Source organism: Euwallacea similis, chromosome 11, assembly GCF_039881205.1.
Source record: "Euwallacea similis isolate ESF13 chromosome 11, ESF131.1, whole genome shotgun sequence".
Taxonomy (NCBI): Eukaryota; Metazoa; Arthropoda; class Insecta; order Coleoptera; family Curculionidae; genus Euwallacea; species Euwallacea similis.
Genome location: NC_089619.1, coordinates 2,584,204 through 2,607,420, shown reverse-complemented (window position 1 = coordinate 2,607,420; position 23,217 = coordinate 2,584,204). Strand labels below are relative to the sequence as shown.

Genomic DNA, 23,217 nt, shown 5'->3' with positions numbered 1-23,217 from the left:
TGTTAAGTTTTAACAAATCGAGATGATACTGACTTTAACTGGGCCTTCCTTTCATACATATGTATACTAATTACAATAAATGCACGAATATAAATATATCAGGTTAGTCGTTCGCGTCGCCCTTGATAGCTAGGAAGGGATATTAATATGTTTTCCGATCCCATTTTAAAATGGGAGCCTAATAAATGATAAACGAAAGATATTAGGAAAAGAAGGAGTCTTTTTAAAATAAAGAGGAAATATAATAAATCCTTTTTTACGACATTTCAAACTAGAAATGCTGGTATCTCGGCAATGCGTGGTGAATTGTCTTAAAAATATTTTAAATACAGAGAGATCATTTAAATTTTGTATCTAGCCAGCTATGAAGTTTGTTGAAGAAAAAAAAGTATGTCGATAAAAGTAAATAAAGCAACATAACTTTACTCAACTCCTTTATCAAAAATTAATTTTAACGTCATTTTGAGGCATATAATCAAGCTACGACCTATTTTTTTAATCATCTATTTCTCTTGTGTAAAATTCCACAGCTGGCTAGATATGATATTTAATGATCTCATGGTATATCGTCTCCATGCACTTCATAACCCTATGCAAATTACTTTACAAAATGTCCTCTGATTATACAATTTAATTAGTTTCCTACAAAAGTCACATAATAATAAAAATTACGAATTCTGAACAATTTGATGAAGGAGGATTTGCCACTGCAGAATCGCGACATGATGCTTAGGCTATTGTATATAAAATTCCAAATCAGTATTGTTCTCGAAAAACCTTAGAGTTTTTTTTCGATCCAGTTCTCTTTGTAATAGGAAATGTACTTTTTATTCAGTCGAGGTAATTTTGCATAATAAATCTGCTGCCTTGAATTCGCAATTTTTCCCCCATTTTACTAAATCTGGAAACATCGCATATTTCGTTTCTAAGGCCGATCAGTTGGGCCTTGACAAAAGGCAGGTAGTACCGATATCACTTCGAAGGTGATTCACTCGAATGTTAGCGCGGTGATAAGCAGGATGTTCGTAATTCGCGCTGCACTAATATCGGGTATTCTTTTATTCTAAAGACTCGTGAAGCACGCCGTTAATATATCCATGACTTAGTGACTGAAAGTGGATGTTGCTGATGTGATTCTGGCTCACGCTTTTGGTACTCTGGATGAGTTTTGATTGTTGTTTCTTGTGGTTCACAGTTAAGTTTCGTCAGGACAATGAAAACGACATAATTCGAATTTTAGTTAAAAGCCAAAATTAATTGCAACTTTGGCTCTTTTGAAAGGTACTTAAGGCTATCTTTGAACGTGGCTGAAGAATGATATCACGACTTGAGCTGTTTCGAAAATTTTTAAAACTTTTCAGAAATTAATACTGATTTTTTTGTTGCTCAAATCTCAACTGTGCATGCTTCTGCTGTCAGTCGAAATTAATTTGAAACTTTCACCACTTTGAACATTTGTTTTTCACGCATTACTATTGAATTTAAAAAAAAAATTAATATTGATTTTTTTCAGGAACTAATATTGAATTTCTTTCGAGAACTAATATTGATTTTCTTTTAGGAGTTAATATCGATTTTCTTTCAGAAATTAATATTGAATTTTTTAATATTGTTAGATTATTTTAAAAGTATGCCTGACACAATGCCCAAAGTACAAATTAATTTTTTGAAACAAATTTACATTACAACATTTTGAACACTTGTTATAAAAATTATGCTACGTTGGTAGTTACTTAGAGTTGTAACTTTTTTCATATTTTTGATCTGGCTAAATAACAATGATGAATTGCAAAGTATCATAAATAATTTTTTTGCAGAGAAACAGTATGCCTGGCGAAAATTTTACAAGACACAAAAAAGTTTCAAAAGAAAGTCAGCTTGTTGAACAAAAAAATTAAAATTATTCGTACAGGGGATAACAAAAATGCAAATTTTTAATTACGAACCACGAGTCACTTAATATTTTCACGCATTAAAAAAAGATTCCGTTCACGTCAAAACACGCCAATTTATATACTAACTCTTAGACCCAAAATTAGTGAAAATCGTTAAAGGCGTTTAGCATTAATTTCGAAAAAACGATATTAATTTGAGAACGAAACAATATTGGATACGCCTTATTTTTGGTTTATGAACTTGTGGTCAAAAGTTATACAGCCATTTCATGAACTCCATGTATAACTGAGTCTTAATGATAAATAAAAGTTGGTTTTATTTCATAGTGAGCCATTAAATGAATTTTTATGTAATAATATCTGGCATGAAATTTAAACAAAAATCTCCGTAGTCAGTAATGAGTTTAAAGTCGTTAAAAAGTTTAACAAGATAAACGATCAGATATTATTTGGCACTTGTAGTGACATATGAATAGTACTAAGTGCCAAAAAATCAAAGTCTAGGTAACTTTACTAAGAGAATAATTTCCTCACAAGCGATTAAATAATCGTCTTTGAAAATTATCTTCTAGATAAACATGCCAAGACTTTGATCTATTGGGCCTTAGCGTATCTGTTACCTACCTCTTTATCATTAGGAGGTTGAGGCGTTTGCCTGGCAGAGGACTCTCCAGTCGGCGGATGCGAGGCGTTCTCAGGGTCGAATATTTCATCTAATCTATCTTGACCCGTGTTTGGATCTATGATCGGAATGGCGTTCAAGCGACGCTGCTTATTCTTTGCGTAGGTGGCGGGAGCGGCAGCCGCCTGAGTCAAAATGGGTTGGTTCTGCAAGGAACCAGTGGGGGCGTTCGGCGGTGCTGCCGTTACGGGCGTTGGAGTAGTTCTTGTTAAAGAAAGTGGAGCGCTTTGGGGAGGGAAAACGCCGTACATCGCTTGGTCTGAAAATAAAAATGTACACATTAAAATAGTTAACGAGTGATTCGTTTAGAAGCGTACAAAATGTCGGATTTTGCGTAACCCACAAAGTTGAAGAAAAACAACCTATAATTTAAAAAAATTGGTTCTGCTGCGACTTACAATATAATTTCATAGGCACATAAAAAACGATGCAAAATAGCGCCTCAAAGCGAAGTAGGTTATCAAAGAGTAACTGCCCAAAGTGATGTAACCCGGACTGGGAATCTGATCTTAATAGATAACTTGTACAGAATTTTCTCTAATTAATTAACTATATGATTCACCAAAGTCCCACATACAGTATAAAATTCGGACATAGATGGAGCCAGCGAATTAACATGCTGCGCGACAGCCTGCAAAGTCCCAATAATGTACATAGTTCGGACACTCCGCATAGGAGGCGCCACCACACTAGCATACTGCCTCTTTAGCCACCGTCGCATTAAATTGCAATTTTTGGCCAAAGATAGCCAGTTAAAGAGTTCAAAAATAAAGTGTTGACGAGATATCTTAATTGCTATACCAAATATAACGTCAAGACAGACACAAAAAACGTCTATTTATAAGTATCTTCTGCCAGATTTAGCGATCTTATTGCCACCTGTTTTCCTACATCCTTATGATATTGGGGAATCAGTACTGCTAATACTTACAAGGAACCGAGGTTGACACAGTAGATGAAAACTGCGGGAACCCGGAGAAAGACTGCTGAAACACAGGCTGCGCGAAAGACTGATGAGGTGCCATCAGGTTATTGGGAGGCCGCTGGTTGAAGTATACAGATTGCGGAGGCAGGTATACTGGCTGCACCACATACTGCGACTGATATATTGGTGCCTGACCCTAAAAAAAAATATTAAATTATTGCTGAAATATAATGGTTCTTATTGTCTACTGATTGATTTTTTACTAAATTTAAAAAATACAACAGTAATATCAAAAATTAAGAATATTTTAAATTTTAGGGCTTTTTTTACTTTACTTAGCAATCAAACGTTTATATAACCAGAACTTACCCTGTGCTGTTGATTGGGCATTCTGGAACCCTGTGTGGGTGGACCGCCCCCAGTTCTAGACGTAAAAAAAGGTTGCCCTGGCGGCGCCCTTACTGGATTCAGTCCAAACTGCTGAAAAATACAAAAACATGTAATGTAATACATACGTAATGAATAATCTTTATTTCCAGAAGGTAAAACTATTAACTATTTATTATTTTTGCCCTTGTAACAAAAACACTTACATTTAGACATAAATAATCACTCATAAAATGCATTTGGAAATATTCAAATAGAATGGCTGAAAAAAAACGAAAGAGGGCTTGTCTTATAAGTCAAAGAGGGTTCAGAATGGCCCAATTGTCAAAATTTTCTTTCAAATTTGTCTGAATTTGTTGCAGCCTTTTAGATATTCTTGTCATGTGTTTGTGATTTAATCAATAGTAAACATATCAAATCTTAAAAAACCACAAAAGATATTTCCATATTTCCGAATGTCACCACACTTGTGTGCTTATGATAAGCCAAAGAAGTTTCATTTTACACAAAACGAAGTAAGTTTTTTCTTAATAGAAGAAAAACTAAATTATATTCAAGAAAATTAATTAAATACAACTGAATATCTACTCCTAAACAGTTACGAAACATGTATTCCCATCTTATCGCCTTAATGCCACAATTTGGCAACATTGACAATTTAATCTATATAATCCAAATGGCAATACAAGAGATAAAAATAAATTTAATCTAACCCTGTAGTTTTTATCAAGTGCCATACCAACATTTAATATGATTTTGATAATTCGTATCACATTCAATTCTGAGAACAAAAAGCATGGGTATTCAAATATTTGAGCTCCACATGTTCAACAGTGTACAAAACGCCATAGAACAGTTGATATATGAAATCATTTTTTACCCTGACATCCTTTACCTAAACAACAAGAGACCCTACTTTAACGAAGCTAATTTAAACTGAAATAGGAATTAAGTTAGTATCTCTAAAAGGGCTTCAGAAAAATAACAACTATGTATTTATTAATTAATGCATAAGAATATTAATTTCAAAGTTCACCTTTTCTAGAGAAATTACAATAATTAACACCAGCACTATTAGGTGTGTAGTTTAAAGGCTAAACCTAAATGTAGGGTGTTCGAGATTGACCTGAAAATATTTTAACTACAGTAAAATTAACATACATGTATTTTACTTTTTGTCCAAAAGCCCTTTGTGTAAACTCTAGGGCTTCTTGAACATGAAGACCATTTTAATTTTTTTAGAACCCTATGGCATAAAAAAAGGAAATTAGATAATCACATGATTCTTCATTTTATTTAAAAACTTTTGTGTCCGCTAGTAATTTTTACGAAGATGCGTCATTTTTCAACAGTAGCAATTTAAATTATTGAGTACATAGATTCTTTATTTGAGTTGCATAAGGACTACTGAAGCGAGGAGGTAACTATGAAGTAGTACCACCGTCATATCTTAGGCTATTCTTTAACAGTTGTTCGTAAATACCATGTTCTATTGATTTTCTGCTTGACTAGTCCTCTAGATGGTTTAAGTTTAAGCTCTAAATAAACGACTAATTAGTAAACAAAATTTGCCTGTTAATTTAACAAGTAGGGTGGTGTAAATATTTGATCTCTGAAGTGGATTACCCTGTATATGAAATTATGTTCTATACTAAATATTATTTATTCTGAAAACGTCCACAATGTCAAATAAAATACAATTTACGAGCTATGTGTCATATAGTCCTACTTACACTTTAGATAATACATATATTATCGAACAATCATTTTCAATTAACTACGTCAAAAATGAAACCGAATATCAAGGTTTTTGCAAATTCACAAGTGTCCAGGCTTAGCTAGAGTGCAGACTTTGCACGTAGAAAGAAGCATTTTAATATCTTTATTGCCAATACCATACCTAGGCCGTTAAATGAATTGTATGCACTTGAAACCATAAAAGCAGGTAAAATTTTGAAGACCGTCTCAACGTATTGGAACTCACAGAAACACTACGTTATCGTCACCTAATCTGTTTATGGATATAATCTAATCAATTTTTAAATTGTGATTACTGAAATGCTTAGAAAAATTAAGTGGCAAATAGGAGCAAGAAATTATAAAAGAAAACGCTTAATATAAAAATATGTATACAGATTCCTTATTTGACCCAATAGATACAATTTATGCATAATTAAATAAACATCAAATACTGTTAAGCTTCATTAACCGATAAGAATATTTAATGACATCTGACTCACTTTAAAGTATTCCTACCTAAAGATAATCTTGTTTTTTGTCTCTAGACGAATTCAAGGAATACATTGTGTGGATGAAGAATCGTATGCGTCAGTTATGTGTCGACAGAACTAATACACTCGTTTTAAAGTAAATTAGTTCAATTACAAGCATAATTGCATTAATATGGCTGACATAAAATAAGTATTTTATTAACCTTCAAAAAATATTTCAATAGAAAAAAACGTTTCTCTACAATACCGGTTTCTTCAAATATACAGAGTGTCCAGAAACAATTTCGACAAAATGAAAGAGGTGATTCTACGTACAAAATTATGGAAAAAAGTTTCTATCAACTTGTGCTCGAAAATGCTTTTTAACGAAGCTACCGCTCTTTAAAGATGGCGGTCTAAAAACGGATTTATATCTATCAGAAAGTTTTTCAAGGTATCTTCGTTCTGCCGCTCGAGCGTTACACCGAACTTCCCCATAGACTAAATGCATATCTGCATATTCCTCATTAGTAAATGAAATCATTTTATAAACAAACATAAACTAATAGATTGTGAATGAATCCGGTGACCGACAATTTTAATAATAAATTTAAATCTTTCTTTCAATTTAATTAAATCCGAACCAAAAGCATATAGAGAACCAAAGACACATAATGACACATTTGTCAATAGTTATTAATTAAATCAATAGTTAAAAGACTAACATTATATCATAATGTTAGTGTTTTGTTCAGAGAGTGTCTAATCCGTTTTTAGGCCGTCATATTTAAATAGCGATAGCTTTTTTAAAACCCATTTCCGGGCACAAGTTGATAGGAACTATTTTTCATAATTTTGTACGTAGAATCACCTCTTTCATTTTGTCGAAGTAGTTCCTGGACACCCTGTATAATAAACCTAAATTTAAAATATACTATGAGAAATAAATATACAATACAGCTCTGCTAGAATAATAATACTGGTATAGCCCTAGTTGGATGAATACTAAGAAAAATGGCGACTTTTGGAATTGCTGTTGATTTGATTTTTTTGAATTAAATATGTCCTTTTAATCAATTACAATAAAGTTATATTAATAACTCATAAATCCATGCAGACGCTTACCGCACACTCGCAGTTAAAATCATAAGTTGACCTTCTCAAATTGAAATGGTAAGCAAAAACAAAGAAAAAACAGTGAATAATTTAAACAACGAAACTTTAACCAACTATGAAAAATATCTGAAATAGTGATTGTGACAATTTACAGCCATGTTTTAAAAATTTTACATATAATTGAAATTACAGAGTCAAAAGGACTCAATTTATAAATAGAGATTTTGATTTCTTGAGAGCTTCACGAGGTTAGAGAAGTTTTTTGCCGGGATGATTGGGAGAAATTTTAAGAATATTTTTAACGAAATTCACACCGAATGTAGCCACATCTTTTTATTTTTAACGAATCGCTAGTCCTCAATCGTTCGGGCATTTTATATGACCATTTTTTCAGGCTTACGACCCACTTTTTTTCTTGGGATTATAAAGTTTCGAAGTTATTCTCATTGCAGGTTCTACCAACTTTAGAAGATTTATTTGTTTAACAAGTAATTTGCGAGTCATATTCCTCGATTTTCGAATTTTAAGAGGAACTCGAAATTTTACTGAAACCTTTAAGCAAATTTGAAGTGACCCATGGCCATCTTATGAGATTTTTAAGGGACTATTTGAAAACTCTTGATACTGTTACGCGAATTTAAAGAGATATCGGAAAAAATTCATTTCGAATTTAAGAGAACTTTTAGAAACTCTAAAGTTTTCCAAAATTTTTTGAGATATTTTCAATTAGTTTTAAAATTTACTTGCTATTTAGAGATTTACTGCTAAATGTTATGGGCATTCATAGATAGAGATCTTTTCATTTTCCAGACACTTCCTAAGATTTTCCAGGAAAACAAAACAAAAGGGAGGGTTCAACATAAACTTACCATTTGAGGAAGCTGTCCTTGGATATTAGTTACTTTCAAGTCCGTATTTGGAGGCGTCGACGACTGATTCGGTGGCCCCGTAGTTGCAATATTTCTAAGGCCCGGACCCTGGCTTGGACCCTGTGTTTGCGGTACATACGACCCGGTCGAATTATGGTAGGCTTCCGACCCTGTATAACCAACAAAAGAAAAACCAAAGATAAAAAAAGAATTCACTGAAGATAAAAGAAGAGAGCTTGTAGAGAAAACTTGTATACCTTTTGAGAAACGCTTTTGATACTTACTATTACTGTGCGGCGAAATAATCGGCTGATATCTGCACTAGGGAGTTAAGGATCAAAGCGTAAGATATGTAAAGAACTAAAGTGGCGAATCGGATTGAGGGCGATCACCGAGTGACAATGGAACTGTTACAGTACTACCAGCAAAACACCCTCGGTATGAGTGGCTTAGTGGGGAAAGGGAAAACTGACCAGACACAACGTTGCAAATTACAGCCCTTACAAAGATGCTTGGGCGGCGCTGGCGCATTAAAAGAAGTTACTTAGGGTGAACTTTAATCTCGGTTATGGTGCAGGTACATTAGTTATGTATATAAATAATTGACCTGTGCGTAAGAAAAATTTTTGCAGAATTTTGCTATTTTGCATAATTCCACTCCTAATTGAAAATTACTTGTAAAGTGGCGTTGATTTTAGAGTAAAAACTTATATTACAACAGATTCACCTAACAAATGCGAAAAGTGATGCTTTAGCACATGGTGATGGCAAATGAACAAACGACGCGAATGAGAGTTCTCTCAGTAATCGGGTGTGGTGTAAAGGTATTTTCGCCCGTTCTAGGTACAATACTTTTTCTATGAGCGAATATGTTAACTTCCTTGTCTTTTGAAAATTCAATTAAACAATACAATACAACATTATTACGGGTTACGAACTTGCATATTTCATTAACTTCGGAACTAAGAAATAAAAATAAACTTTACAAATTAGTAATTAAGAATAAGGAATAAGTAATAACAATTTAAGAAATTGGGTAAGCCAGGCCTTAACGTTAGTTGAATGTTACATAAATGTTTGACACACTGTATGTGCCACGCTCGTCACTATTACTGCATTAGAGTTTATTAAGGTAGGTAATGAGTGACGGCACTCAAATGACCCAAAATGCATTAATGTTTATTAATTTTTAATTCAGATTTTTATCGTTGTTGTAGTCATAATATTAGTAGTCTGATCATAAGACAGGGTATCTCTAAGAAGAATACCAATCCGCTAAAAGTGGATTCTTTAAGCATAACGAAATCTAAGGGTAGCAATTTTTATTTCTATTTCTTAAAGCTTTAAAATACACAGGGTGTTAAATGTTCAATATCAATTATCGTATATTCTTCATATCTCCTACAGTTTTCTAGATATTAAGATGAAATTTAGGAAATTTGCAACTCATAGGATACTGCATATATTTCTCAATTATGTACCTAAATCTACAAGGTGATATTTCTTTCTGGCATAAGGTCCCCCTTTTCGATACTAAACTTGTTTCCTAGTACGACAAGACATTTATTTGTCAATATTTGAACATCCGACAAATTTTGAAGGTTTTTCTCGTCTGTTTTTTCTGTCAGCATTTTCCAGTTATTTTCAATATTTAGAAATTTTCCTGAACCACCATAATAATGCACTTAAGGGATAATCGAGTGCATTCTTAGATACTTTGCAAATAACTGAAAAAAGAAGACAGATACGGAAAAAAACATCGTGCGTATGCTAAAATAATCCATTCCAACAACTGCTGACTTTGTATTTAGTTTTCTATATCTTCAATACCTTAGATAAAACCGAAACAACGAAAAAATTAGACGAAAAGATGCAAAAGAAAAAACAGGTCGACCAGAATAAATCAATACGTCTATTCAGTTGGGCACGATCTATGATGCGAACCTCGGTGAACATTAAACGTTCAAAAAATGGCAGGGGTTTTCTGGCACCAGGTAGAGGTACCTGCCTCTACTGTAGAATGTAAAATTAAAACAAATTTTCAAATTAATTCTGGAAATTGCTGGGAAACAGCCATTCTAAAATGCAAAATTTTTTTTCTTAATTAATAAAATCTGGAAAAGTAAATTTATATGCAAACAAGATTACCTTATGGTAATAATTATTTATCCAAAAATATTTATACAGTCAGGGTCAAAAATATTCGGACACTGACTAAACTTTTGCAAAACATGATGACATACAGCATACAGCATAATAAAAGAATAGCGATGATAATAATAGTGTCACAAGGTGATAAAGATAACATATGAGGTTCCAGCGTTCCACCCCACAAGTGGTGTTAAGTCAACAACCGACTAAGTGGAATGAATGGTCTATTCATACAAGAAATAATTCTCATTTTATGATAGTTTCAGAGGTTCATAGACACACTGACAAAAGCACGCGGAGCAGGCCAGCCTTGGTTAAATCCGGGTGCCTGTGGGGATTCAGTATCAGGACCTGGCGATTGCAAGAGACATTGTATTTTCTGCTTGATTATTAATGCGCTTTAACTTTCTTTAATGTCAACTTAAATTATATAGAGGGTGTCCGAAAACGACGTGCAAATACTTTAAGGTTAAAATAAGATTATTCTTTTTTCCTTGAATAGATTTTATTTTCTTTGAAAAATAGTTCAAGTGCGGAATTTTTAGCGTTTACGCAGAAATAAGTACAATGAATATGAAGTAAGAAACAAAACTACAAAATGGATTTTTTCAAGCAAATCTGCTATGCGGTGATTCCATTGGCCGCATTTGATTTACAGATAGAGAAAATGAAATTGAGCATAACCACAAAATAAAGTAAATAATTAAGCAAAAAATAACTAACTTTCTCCAACTAAATCAATTTTAGTTGGAGCAATATGCACCTGCAGAAAGTGGCTTTATAGTCACTCTGTCCAAAACGGGATAAGTTTTCATTGCTTTATTTTATGTGTTCATTCTAGTAAAGCTAAATATTTTTTTTTACTTTATTGATTCAGTTATTTGCGTTGTTTTGAGACTTTTTAAAACTGACTTATTTATCAATCTATCCGTAATAATCAATTGACACCAGTGCAGATTCACTTACAAATTTCCATTTTGTAATTTTATTAAGTAAATCATATTCATTGTACCTACTTCTGCTAAGCTCTAAAAATTTCAAATTTAAAATACTTTAAAAAAAAATTAAAACTAAGCGGTAAACGCTTCGTTATTGATATATAGGGTATAAAACTTTCAAATTTTGTTACAGATTTTACTTCAGAACTGTTTTAGTTAACGATATATTTAGTTGAAATTTTGTACATGCGCTACTGTTCCGAATTCCCATACCTAAATTTTAAAAATCAATATAAAAATCTACAGGGTGGTTCATTATATAGAGGTAGACCCTTTTAGTCTACATTAAACTTTTTTATGGTACGTCACTGCCCGCAGAATTTCTCAAATTTAAATTCAGTGTTCAATTTAAAAACATTTTCGCGTTAATAATGTTAACATGGATCTTTAGTTCCTGAATAACGGCACAACTTGTCAGAGAGAAACAGTTAATGCAGTTTAAAAGTATTAGCACTCAGAACAGTAGTTTTCGACTTCTTTTCCCAATCCCTTACCAAGGCTAATATACATATTGTAGCTTAGACATAAATTAATTGAGACTTTCTAGATGAGAACAAAATTGTATTGATTCTAATATACCATTAGGAAAAATCAAGTGTCACAAATCACCGGCCGGAGTATATGAAAATGTATTAACATAAATTACCACACGTATGACAGATGACACGACAGGGTATCCCACAAGGTCTTAAACGGTATTTGTAATGCTGCGCTTGCACATTAAAGTTTCCCTAGCATTTATCGTATACGCACGCATTGCTACATTTGTCACGTCATAGGTAAACACAAATGTAAATCTCTAAATTCTGGCGATTTACACCGATAACGTACGAAGAGTGAGGCAAAAAGAACTTGAGAACAGCTGAAGGACACCGTTTTACCACATGGGCTAACGTTAGATTGATGGGCTTTTATTTTTGCCCTAGTTTACATCTACGTATATGTTTTGTTATACATCTAATCTGATTGACTTAAAGTGTCTAATACTCACATCGATCGACCACGAGAAAATTATGATTATCAGATATTTGAAAAATTGGTTGGACATTAAAGACGATGCTGAATCGCCCCCCGTTCAGTAAAAATTTTTCTAAGGAAGCACCACTTTTGGTTAGACCGGAAGTAGATGGCAACTTTCTTATTTTAAATAGAGCACCTTGTATATTTTTTGGTTTTTCTCATTATTACTAATTGTAAAACCAAGAGATATCATGTTTCAAGGATTTTAATTGTAGGGTCCCCAAGTTATACCCCATTTTTGGTTTGATGCAATGTCAGACTTGACGACGACAATCAAGAACAGTCAAAACACATATTTATTTTTTTATAATGAAAAAACTCGGAAATGTGCCAGTTGTTGCTTTTGAAATATGTAGTGAATTTTGTGAAATTAGTCCGGGTTATGAAACACCAATAATTTCAGAAGTTCTAATTATTATTCTGATTATATTAAGCGTGACGTAGATACCCATAAAAATAAAAAACTACTTTAATAATACGACATAAAAATAAAATAAGCATTTTTGTTTTTGTACAAAATTAATGTGGATTTCAATGCACATGGTCACACGCTTCGTGACTTATATTAATATCCGGAATAGAGGTATAGAACACCTCAAAAACCGGAAAAACTAATGATCATTAACGCGACGATAACAACTTAACAATCAGGTATCCCCGCTAATTCCACCTTTTCTACCTCGGTATAACTACGATTTAAAGTGGGGGGGGGCCTACTGCTAACGTAAAAATAATATATCAAGGTAGAGCCATAAATTTTATTGTAGCACGTCATACGATTGCCTTATTATGTTAAAAACGTATTTCTTCCGGCAAATTCACAGTTACCGTATTAATTAGATTTAACATAGCAATACCAAAACGAAGCCACTGCTGTTAAGGTGAGTTAAAATTGCGAATTGGACAATTGGTTAAAAATAAGCCCAAATTTAGAATGCGTTAATGTTAATGGAGAATGTTATGATATTCTATGCAATTGTACTTATTCTATGGTAATTTCGCAATTCCCTACGTCATAAAACTGTTGCCGGCAACGCTGTGCTCAAACACGTGAATCGATAATCGTGCACCAAGCGCCTCGTGTACTCTCCGATCGCCGACTCCGGATGCAAAATCATCATCGCAAGGCCGCGGTATGTGGGTCACAAAAACTTGAGACTACTTCTAATTTCTGCAGTGATTCCAGCCAGTAAATATCTAGCTTGCGATTTCAAATATGCAATTACCGTCGACCATGGCTGTTACGTTTAAGATGGAACGCAACAACAAAATACGTATTACGTATTTTAATATCGGCATATATAGCTGCATAAAGGGGAAAACGCGATGTCGAATCGAAGCTCGAAGTTGTTTTACGTGAGCAGTTCCCTCGGTAGCTTGGATGGCTTGGTGCATCAAACTGAGATAAAACAATTCATCCCGAATCGGTCTTTCGTGCATATCTCGAGACATGTCTGCTTATGGTGCCGCCCCGGTATAAGCTTACGAGAACATTCTCGAGAATTCACGGATGACCGACGTATTCGAACTGATTCGACGTCGTCCTGAATGCACGAAAAGACTTAATAAGTGGAAGTAAAAGTGTTTTAAGTCATTCAAAGCGTTGTTTAAGTAATTCGCGTGTTGTTAATTGCCGTATTTGTATTTAAATAAAGTTTGTCGAGTTTCTCAAAATTTGATAAGCGTTCTCACTTATCGTGAAACCCACGAGAAGTATAAAAGTATGTAGGTATTCAGATTATTAGTTAAGTCTATCTACAGGGTGTCGTATCACTTACTGTATAAATTTAAAATGCACATTTCTGAAGAGACTTTGAACAAAAAAATGTTTTATCAACACACACACCCAATGAGCCATGGTGACGTGGGAGTTTTCTTGCTAAAAAATCTGTTTGTCATGCTGCACTGCGCATTAAAATTAAAAATTGTAATTTTGAATATTTGACGTAGTTCTGTTTATTCTCTACTTTTGCTAATAGCAACTTTCTAAAATACTGTAAAACACACACAACGTTAAAAGTGACGTTAAAATTAAAAGTGCTGGACTACCGATTTTCACGTTTAAATTAGAAAATTAGGTTAATGGTTTTCACTAATTATATTCAAAAGTTCGATTATTTGATTTACAAAAAGGCTCATAAATATTAGGCGATAAGAAACTTAACTATTATTGGATATTTAAGTTTCCATTTGCTACGTTGGTGCACAAATATCGATATTGTTGCGATTTTCGGGTTCAAATGATTTCAGCAAACTCGCTTTCAACGTAAAAACTGTATTATTACAAAAAATTAACACAACTACAATTCGCTAACTAATAGTCCGCTAATAAATCGCTATTCCATTACAAAATACTTCTACGTTGCTTATTACAACCACTTTCTTTACAGCTCTTCCGAATCGCTTTGTATAGGTAAAAATCCTATTCCTATCCTATCCTAATTCTACAAAATATGAGGACCCAAATTTACATCGCAAATGTCATACGGTCCATTCGCACACTTGAAGTTCACGGATTTGGAAGACTATAGATCAGGTCGATATAGAAGAATGCAGAAAATGCTATGAACTGAGGAAATCACTAGTTTAGAATGGCTAAAGAATTCACTAGATTCAAATCTCGTTGGGAACTTAAGGAATTTTGTTTCCAGCACGATCGTCAATCGCAACAATACACCCAGACTGGATAAATTTGCTAGAGTCGATGTGGGAGGCTAGAACCGTATACGTCAATAAACAAGTCAACAAGTCATCAATAAGTTGGTAACGGTCACATCTGACCGGTTTATGTTTATAAAACATTATTTGCTTAAGATAAAGTGAAAAATACGCCGCATAAATTTGTGCATTGTGTTGTGCAGCACCCTTTATAACTGCCCCATAACTTTGTTTGAGGTTTGAATTTAATATTTGAAAAATCGCATGAATGCATGTTACCAAAAATAAGTACATTAATTAACGATTTATACTTAAATTCTTAGTTAATTTAGAACCATATTCTTTGGAGAAGTACTATCAGACTGTTGGTACGTAACAAAAATAAATTACACTTTGTGAGTTCTTCGACTTTGCTGTATGTTAAGTGTTAAAGTAAAGATATTTATTATTATTATAGTTCTAAGAAGCGCATTTTAAATTGAACAATGGATTCAACGGCAATCTACAAACAATTAGCAGCCCTGCAAAGTGATAAAATCGGGAATTATAAGGTAAGTAAATTAATCTTCTATTTAAATCCAAATTATGGCTACAACTAAAAATATTGAAACAACAAAGGTATCCTTGAACTGTGATGAATCAGTCAACCCGTGCGGAGTGGAATGACTCCGCCAGTCTACCCTCAGGTAAGAGCTCAAACGCAACATCCCGAATGTAAAATATAAAGGTATCGACAAAATACGTTCAAGTTTGTGAGGAATAGTTTTGAGGATATATGCGTACATAAGATCAAACTCGTTATTTTTGACTTGGATGGATGTTAATACCGTGAAATAGTTTATAACTGCCTCCTAAATACGCAGCTCGTGTCCGTAGACCTTCCGAGATTGGCCATTGCCACGATTATCGATTTTTTGGGTCGCCGACAAGAGACGGACGAAATAGCACGTGGGGTGAAAACTAAGGCGGACATAAAGAAAAACTTACGTGGTGGCTGGGGTGGCATTATTCTGTAATGCGTTGGGGGAGGCAATAAACATATCCCATCCTGCTTGACCGGCCCGCTTGGTACAAATCTTGACACCATTCTTACAATTTCCCGTTGCTATAAAAATCAATAAATATGCACAGCCATGGCCACTAACTTCCTTGAATTAATTCTTTTGCGAAAACGCTCGTGTGGACATAACAAATTGGATCTCTGACAATATTCTGAGAATGTGCAAGTTTTTTCCATCGGCATAACTATTGTGGATAACAATTTACAACGGTCGGAGATTCAACCACTTAACCGATTCTATTTTTATTGTAACAATCTTTTTGTCCGATATGAATTTTTGCTGTCTCACTCACGACACCTCGAATTTACGGAGAACACAGGCGGTGGAAACAATTTGAGGATGTCTTTAGCGCTTTCGAACTAGGTATGTTTTTTTTCTTCACAAGAAAATCAATGAACCGTTTTTGTAAATACTCGACCCTCTACGCGAACGAGCAATTAACCGAAAGAACTTCGTCATAGATGTTTGTGGAATTTATGCAATTGTTTTTATATACAAAAACATGTATTTTAACACATTCTTAAGACAAACGCCATTGTATTGACTGTATCACTTCATAGCATAGCACATTTGCCTCGGGATTTGATGGCTGGCTGCGACGCTGCCAGCTGTTCGCGCAATGAGTTCCTACTCTGAATATAAGGGGGAGAATGCATGCATATACAGGGTCTACCGGGAACTGCATCGATCCATTATGTCTAAAACTACACTTAGAAAACGACTCTGGTGGAACAACCATTGCGGACTGTAGATACCAATTCCAGTCACTCGAGAAAAATATTTTGATGTTGACAATTCTGGTTACCCATCTCAGAGGATATGTACCTACTGAAAGTAACTACAACCATTCTTATTTTAAACAGAACACTTGGCATAGTCACATTTTTAAATTGGTCCTGACGTGGATATTTTCAATAGCGTAATTAAGCTATTCCAGATTATACAAAATTTCGGTTTGCTATGGAAAGCATATGTTTTCCATGGCCACCCACGTTTTTAAACTATATGAAATAATGGAGAGTGACAATGAACAGTGACAAATGAGTGAGGTTAGAAACTCAACAACTATCCTTTTTTTAGGAATGGTGGGCTAATTTTTTACTTAGACCACCATATTAAAAAAATTCTAGTAATTGACTATTCATCAAATTATTTCTAAATACAATAAAAATTTGAATCTGCCTGCCAAAATTGTTACAAAAGTTCAGCATGATTTCTAAAAACCAAGCCTCCAAACTCATCCATAACTAAGAAAACTGAGAAGACATTCCCTAGCAACCGTGGGCGCAGTTTTCGTCATCGTTGTACAGTTACTATTTTCACCCCTAAATTTAAAAATCAAAATCTTTTAAACCTGGAGTAATTACTTAGCTAGTATTCCTTGTATCACCTAGTATGTGGATCTGGGAGATTGCCAGAATCTCTACATATTTCAGGGCACCCTGTGATGGACTTGGTTTAGTGCTACCTACGTTTTAAGAGTGAGAAAATGTAGATTGATTGCTTTCAATTCACTGTTCATCAATTAAAAAAAAAAACTGGAGATTCATTATTTTTCCAGCAGTCTTCTGAATTCCAACTTATTAAAAATCAAGAGATGCTATGGAATTTCGTTGTTGTTTTGTCGAGTTTATTAATTTTGTTGGCAATAAAGATATTACTATTACTATTACTATTATTTCTGTTTGCCCACAGTATATGAATAGATTTTTGAAAAGTTGACCAAAATGATTTTATTTATGGAGAATTTATGAGAACACATCAGTTAAAAATTATTCAATCCTTTAATTTTTCTATTTAAAATAAATTATTAAAGTCCATTAAAAAAATAATTATATTTTTTTAATGGACACTTTAATATTTTTATTCAATAAACTCAATGTGTTAAGCTTGATACAGACGTTACTAACAGTAAAACACTCAATCTGTTGGTCATGTCTTTATCAACATTTACTCATTGAATTTATATAACAAAAACCAAAAGTGTCTGTTGGGAAAATTGCAGTTTTCTCAATTTTAAATAAAAAACAGTGAGAAACAAATTAAACAAACTTGTAACTGTAGTAAGTGTTGTAATGATATAACCAATGTTATTTTGCCACAGATATTGCAATAAAAATGGTGGAATCATGGTCAAATTTTCAAAATTTGTTTTATATATTGGGGGAGGGGACAAAGAGTTTAAATACAAGAAATTGCAAATTTATGAATCATTTATGAGACCTATCTAAAGGATAAATGAAATAGGTCCTGGAAAAGGTAATTTCAAGTGGATTTAAATTTTTTAGTTAAAAAATGTACCTTGCTCTTGACTTTGCATTTGAAAAAAAGAAGTTGGTATTAACTGCAACAAATACTATGATATATAACATTAGCAAAATCTTAATTACATCTCATACTGACGTTCCAAATTTTAAATCTCTAAAGTAATAACCATTCAGACTGTCATTCAATTTAATGTAAATTAAATTTGATTGACCTGGTATATCTATATAGAATAATTGAATAATTAAAAAGTAAATAAATTTTTGGGTAGTCACTTGAATTGTAAGCATTTCTAATTCGATGGCATTACACATAACTCAAACAAATGTAAAAATAGAGTACATTAAAATGTCCTAAAAACATTAAACAATGTTTAGAATTTTTTCTGGTTGTTGGTTATTATATATTTTGAAATTTCAACATTTAGTTATGACAGTGGAGCTTCTTTAAATATATTGGCCTATTATTACTTAATGACATTAGCACATCAACATTATTACTTTTTTAATCCATCATCAAAAGCATACTTACTTACCAAGTTACTTACCCATGGAACTTAGGTACCTTACGAAAAACTAGAAATACTGAAATATGTTTAATACAAAAAGATATGCTAAAAATGACAATATAGAGTAGATAGAGGAAAATCATATGTACATACTCATAAACTATTTTGTTTCTAGCTATGTAAGTTTTTTTTTTAAATTAGAGAGATTTTTGTGTGACATTGTATACTTTAAGGTAGATCATTTTGAAGACATTTATAGATGTCTACATCAACAGGCTGATTCTCATAACTCTGGTTATAATGTATGAAGTTTGCAAGAAAATAAAATAACATTTTGACTTAATGTCCAAAAACACCAAAAATTCATATTTCCCTTCAACTATTATTATTTCTAACCATATGATGCAACCTACCTATTACTGGAAGCTGGAAAACAAGCTTAAAAATGAAAAGCAGTTTAAACAGAAATTCATTTTTCCAAATTAAAATAGAATAGTGATTAAAGCAAAAATACCATATGGCTTTTATTAATGACAATTCGCCATTACACTGTAATAAGTGATGGTGAATGTAGAAGTGAGCAATGAAATTGGCTAGAAGTGTTCCACCACTGAGCTCAGTTTTATGCATGACAAGAATATATGCATGTTTTAAAGATTTTACAATGAGTTTTAGCTCACATTCATTTCTCGCTAGTTAAAATTTAGGAATTTCTTTACATGAGAGGAAAATACTGTTAATTATAATTAATTATTTCATTAATGAATACCTGACACTAATTTGACAGATGGGCGTAACATTTCTGCAATAAAAAAAGGATACGGAGAGGTGGAAAATCTCTGTTGTGGCCCTCCGGTGGCCGGTTGTTTCTGATTCGCACTCATTTCAGCCTAGGACTTTGGGTCCCTTAAAATGGGCGCCACGGATTTAATTTTCGTATATGCATATGTTCACGATTGGCACATCACAGCACTTCCACTTAAGTCCTTATTCGCCCATTAAACATTTTTTATGAAAACTTCGAATTGCACGTTAGTTACTAGAGATAAATTTGGTAGCAAATTAGCTTCTGAACAGCTTATCTAACCACTTTCTTTATCAAAAGGTTAAGATATTTCCAATATGGCGGAATGCCCGACGGAAAACATGTTAACATTAAAATGTCTGGAGGTGTGGCATGCACATGACCCGTCGATGGGGGGTCGGAAAACACGAGGAAACAGTTTTTCCAGTACTTTGAAAATTGTCAATTTAAGTTAGGGAAATTAATTGAAAATTTTAAAATTCAAGTGACACGCGGCTTTCACGGTCTGTTCTGACAACGATCAGAAGCGCCCCCGGTGAGTCATTTATCAAACTATCAAAGGGCTCATTAAGTGACACGAGACAAATGACGGTGATGGTTAAATGCTTTCGAAATCTCAGATATTAAGCACACACTTTCTACACTAAAATATTCATTTGTGAATGGCAAGGTCAAAAAGAAATCAATTATATTTCATTGATTAAACGAACCTACCGATGATGTTCAATCATAATTCTATGAAATGTTTCGTTGAAAGAGGGTATTACTGATAGTAGGTTTTTTGTTTTACTTGACATGGTGTATAAAGAGTAAATCAAAAGAAAAAACCTTTACAACTGTTCGCATCGTTCCTAAGTTCTAACTTCGTTTTGTTTAGAGCTCGGATAATAATAAATCGCATTTTTGGAGGGGAATTTAAACTTGTTTCAAGGGAGTGTTCAGTTTGATCCAACCCTTCATACAATTATCAGTACACAGATCAGTACAATGTAAATCAGTACTTCATCAAAATAAAATATATTGCTGGTAGGTGTTCAGAGTATAAGTCAACTTTTTATTTCTCGAACTGTATTTGAGCGTATTCAGTGACTATAATATAATGTTGCTGCTATATTAATAACTATTAAATATGCAAAACACACAAAGCAGGACTTTATTGTCTAATTAATCAGTTCTTTACATAATTGTTTCATTCGTTTTCTAATTAACCATAAAAAATATACAACATTTTTATTAAACATTTTCGTATCTTTTTAAAAAAGCGGTATATTGTCGGCGTTTTGTTGAGATGGGGAATTTGAATAGTTCCAAAATTTTGAAATATGATAAAGAGGGCGCTGTTATTGGCACTTTTTGACATACTGTAAAATAGTTTTACTTATAGGGAATTTGGCCCTCTGTAAAACACGTACTGACTGCATCAAAATGGTCGTCGAAAGCTACCTGCGTTTACCATTTACGCAACTCTAGAACTGGTTCGACATATATGTCATAAAAAGACGAGATAGTCAAAAAAGTCTCCCGTGCTACTTAATATAGTACTTGGGTATTTTTTTTAATTAACTTGAGTATTTGAGTACCACTTATTGGCATCCAAATACACTGTTAAATTTCGACGATCGCATTAATATTATACGGGAGAGAAACCGCACTACTTTCCAGAAATAATTTGCCATTTGGCAATCAAGGTTAGTACTGTCAACGTCAAAGAATTAGGTTATAATATTTATTTATTTTTGATTTATAATTAAATACATATTCGAAACTCTAAATCAAAAAGGTTTTGTAGAAGTGAGTAAAAGTGGGCTTACTTGTTGAAATTAGTAGAAATTAAACACCGAATTAAATTGAGCTTTTAAGAATTGTTTTTTTACCACATTAAAATGTCATACGGAAAAACAGAAACAGAAAAATTAAAGCAAAATGTGGAGAATCAGTTAGATCGCTTATTAGAACAGCTTTCGGATTTAGAATCCTGCAAGTACGTGCTAATTTGAACATTTGGTAATATAACAACAAGGGTTATACAATTATAAAGCTTAAAACTATATGAATATAAACAGGTTTTAGTACCCTCAGATTCTTGTTGAATGTTTGTTATTGTAAATTTCAAACTATCTAAATGTAGCATATAGTCTTTATTTAACAAATTTAATGGATACATTTCTTATTCAAAAAATTCAAAACATTGCATTAAGTATCTTCAATTTGACTATAAAAGATTATATCAACATATTAGGCACATACTTAAATGCTCAGCTCATTTAAATGTTTTGTACATGACACTGTATATTTTATGAACAAGGGGACCATGTTACCTCATAGACCTTATCTAAAGTAGGATTCTAGTTCATAATATTTAAATTCAATAAAATGCAAAGAAATTAATTATGAAGTTTTTCCATGTTATTGCTTGATATTTTCTCTGGATTTCAAATCCTTTTTTCTTAATTTCAGAGACTCCCTAGATTCTCTGGAATATGACGAAACAAAGGAAGAGACAATGGAGCAACTAAAAGAACTTAATGAAAGCCTAACAAAATTAGTCAATGGCAATATTTCGCTAGTCAGCAGTTTAGGTGCAATCCAGTTGGTATGATGAAGCATAATTGGAGGTTAAAAAAAATCAGTCCTGGTATGTCTTAGGCCACACAAGCAGCAATTTCTCAAGCATTTAAAACTCCTGAAGTTATACGGTTGTTTGGAAGAAGGGAACCAAAGCAGTTGAGGGAAAGATTGAAGGGCATTGAAGAGCAAATCAAGTTACACAAACTGACAATTGAAGCTGGAAATCCTCAGAAGGTAGGTAAATTCTTTAAATATATAAACTTGGAAAAATTGGAGAATATCCCAAATTAATTAAAGTGACCTACTTAAAGGATTATGATGGGAAGTAAATGGTTATACAGGTTGCTCAAAATTTAGAGGGTCTGGAAAAGAATTTTGCAATGTCATTTGAATTGACGATTGTCATTAATAAAATATTGCCAACTTCATAAGTCTCCTCAATCCAGAATTTAGTGTGTTTGAATTAAATAATGTTTGATTTACCTTTTAGAACTATTACCTTTGTTTAAAAAAAAAGATAAAAAAAGATGCACAAAAATGAATAACAAGGAAGAAAAAGTTATGAATTTTACAAATAAATCTACTTTGAAGTTATTCTATTGATTCTTATAAAATATAAAAGAGAAAATAACTTCAGGAGACAATTTTATTCCCTATCTATCTATAATAATTAATCAAAATCAATTGAATTACCACAAAGCAGATTTGCTTGCAAATTTTCATCTTGTAACACTATTACTTAGTTTGTATTAATTGTTCATACTAATGCATAAACACAAAAAATTCCAAACTTAAACTATTTGTCGCAGAAAATAAATGTTGCATTCAATTTATTTAAATATTTTTCATATTATATGTGTTTTGTTTTAGTGTGAAATATTGGTAGCCTTAAGACAACTGAATGAGCAACTGTCTAGAGAAGAACTGCAGTTTTTAGATCAGCACACAAATAAACTCAGTGCCTTTAAAACCATGGAATTTTTAGAGCTTAAAAATGAATAAATTTTCAGGCTGTGAGTGAAAACCCCTCAAAACTTGTAAAGTAACTGACTGTTATTGTGGTTGTGAGCATCCTCAGATTCAATTTCTCCATTTTTTC

General features: G+C 32.9%; 2 protein-coding genes across 5 annotated transcripts in view; one reads left to right on the top strand and one right to left on the bottom strand.

Annotated features, from left to right (window-relative positions):
* Positions 1-20,084, bottom strand: part of LOC136412119 (eukaryotic translation initiation factor 4 gamma 1-like) — a 40,666-nt gene extending 20,582 nt beyond the window's left edge. For 2 of the 4 annotated variants that reach the window (XM_066395024.1, XM_066395028.1), the window contains exons 1-5: positions 15,899-16,555; positions 8,085-8,254; positions 3,872-3,982; positions 3,509-3,698; positions 2,520-2,836 (exon numbers count right to left, since the gene is read on the bottom strand). In XM_066395024.1, coding sequence (XP_066251121.1) covers positions 2,520-2,836; positions 3,509-3,698; positions 3,872-3,982; positions 8,085-8,254; positions 15,899-15,998 — 888 coding nt within the window. In that variant the 5' untranslated portion in view covers positions 15,999-16,555. Of the gene's footprint in view, positions 1-2,519; positions 2,837-3,508; positions 3,699-3,871; positions 3,983-8,084; positions 8,255-8,368; positions 8,401-15,898; positions 16,556-19,567 lie in introns of those variants that run through there. The other 2 variants (XM_066395027.1, XM_066395025.1) reach the window with 2 other exon arrangements.
* A 1,226-nt stretch (positions 20,085-21,310) lies between these two features.
* On the top strand, positions 21,311-23,180 carry LOC136412125 (protein LZIC-like). Its single transcript, XM_066395041.1, has 4 exons — positions 21,311-21,531; positions 22,008-22,143; positions 22,197-22,352; positions 22,989-23,180. Exons 1-4 carry the CDS (start codon positions 21,434-21,436, stop codon positions 23,118-23,120), a joined length of 522 nt encoding a protein of 173 aa, XP_066251138.1. The 5' UTR covers positions 21,311-21,433; the 3' UTR covers positions 23,121-23,180.
* Positions 23,181-23,217: the final 37 nt, after the last annotated feature.